Source organism: Mus pahari, chromosome 6 (assembly GCF_900095145.1).
Source record: "Mus pahari chromosome 6, PAHARI_EIJ_v1.1, whole genome shotgun sequence".
Taxonomy (NCBI): domain Eukaryota; kingdom Metazoa; phylum Chordata; class Mammalia; order Rodentia; family Muridae; genus Mus; species Mus pahari.
Window position 1 is genome coordinate 7879954 of NC_034595.1, and position 1952 is coordinate 7881905.

The 1952-nt window shown below is 44.9% G+C and overlaps 1 protein-coding gene across 1 annotated transcript; it reads left to right on the forward strand.

Moving 5' to 3' along the window:
- Nucleotides 1–806: 806 nt before the first annotated feature.
- Nucleotides 807–1139, forward strand: Tal2 (TAL bHLH transcription factor 2). Its single transcript, XM_021201300.1, has one exon. The coding sequence runs from the start codon at nucleotides 813–815 to the stop codon at nucleotides 1137–1139; it is 327 nt and encodes a 108-aa protein (XP_021056959.1). The 5' UTR covers nucleotides 807–812.
- The last annotated feature ends 813 nt before the right edge of the window (nucleotides 1140–1952 follow it).

A 1952-nucleotide genomic window follows, 5' to 3' on the forward strand; every position in this document is an offset into this window, starting at 1 on the left:
TTGCACATTCACATCCAACACTCCATGGGCTAAGTATGGATTTTAGTCACACATGTACTCGAGTCCGTACTGTAGATGATCAACTGGGAAGGATAAGTTATGATGGAGGTTGGAGATGGAGGTTGGAGATGGAGCTTAGCCTGGAGCCCTAGGTTCAACCCCCAGCATGCATACACCAAAGCATGGTGACCCATGTCCGTAATCCCAGCATTCAGGATGTGAAGGTAAGAGATTCAGAATTTCAAGATCACCCTTGGCTGTATAGTAAGGTTGAGGCCATCCTGGAATGCGTGAGATCCAGTCTCAAAACACGGGGGAAGTGGGATGAAGGGTACAGGAAAAAGACTAACTAGGTGCAGTTTTGTAATGGTGACTGCAAAATAATCAGGGAGAAAAGGCTACAGTGTGCTGGTCTTTTGCCCTTTCTTCTTACATCTTTTTTTCTTCTTAAAAAAAGACATTTCTGGGGCTGGAGAGATGGCTCAATGGTTAAGAGCACTGACTGCTCTTCCAGAGGTCCTAAGTTCAATTCCCAGCAACCACACGATGGTTCACAACCATCTGTAATGGGGATCCGATGCCCTCTTCTGGTGTGTGACAGTGACAGTGTACCCACATACATGAAATAAATAAAAATAAAAGACATTTCTAAAAAATGTCTTTAAAAGTTTTAGTCAAAATGAATTTCCTAAAGTCCGGGTTGAGAAGAGCTAACACTGCAGGTTCTTGGCAGAACACATGATTATAACTGTGCCTCTTACAAGATCTTGGCCACCAAAGCCCCTTTTCTCTCCCATCGCAGGAACCTGGACATGACCAGAAAGATCTTCACAAATACCAGGGAGCGGTGGAGGCAGCAGAGTGTCAACAATGCCTTTGCCAAGCTGAGGAAACTCATCCCTACTCACCCTCCAGATAAGAAGCTGAGCAAGAACGAGACGCTTCGCTTGGCGATGAGGTATATCAACTTCTTGGTCAAGGTCTTGGGCGAGCAAAGTCTGCAGCAAACAGGAGTCGCTGCTCAGGGAAACCTTCTGGGGCTTTTCCCCCCAAAGCCACGCCTGCCAGATGTGGATGACAGAACTCTACTGAATGACTACCGAGTTTCTCCCCCTGGCCCAAGCCATGGGGCACCCTAGGGTGGGGGTGACAGTCAGCCCCCAGGGCAGCACTGGTTAAAGAGTCACGTGGTTTCATGCTGTGGAGAGGTCTGACTCCAGGAAGTGATGAACAGCAGCTGAGAGCTGAAAGGAAAACTTGAGCAATATTGCTCTGGTCCTATTACCCCAGAACTTCAGGCAGGCAAAAAACCCAGCAAAACAAAACAGCCGTAAGTTTAAAACTGCTATCTCGATCATGACGTCAGTAATGAGGACTTCCTTAGACTGGATCTCAGATGAAAGAACAATGCTAGTTGCTCTCTGAATATATTGAAAAGTTTACTTTGAAAAAGGAGACGTGTTCGATGGAGGGCAAATATAATAAATGTTAAGACTGATGAGTGAAGAGTTAGCCACTGTGGAAACCAACCCGGGAGAGCCATGGGGCCCTCTCTGGAATCATGATATTCGACTTCAGTTGAGCCTCTGATATATATACTGTCTCTGAGACCAAACAGCAGGTTTCATCCATGTGAGGCAAAGCCTGGATAACTTATGAACTGGACTTCATGGCTCTTATAAACGTTAGCTAAAATGAGCACGAGCAAACCCTTAGTTTGACACACTTGGTACTGACACTTTTAATTCAGCCCAAATTCATGCTGACTTAAGTCCTGTAAAATTAAATAATTATGAAAATCCGAATATTGCCATTTTATGATTTATTGAGAGTAAACAATAGAAATAGAATACCAGATGCTAATGTACTCTTGCATTTGACTTTGTCTTCCTGCTTCCCTCAGAGCATTTGCTCATCCTTAAGCTGGGACAGAGTTGCACCCAGTAAATCAG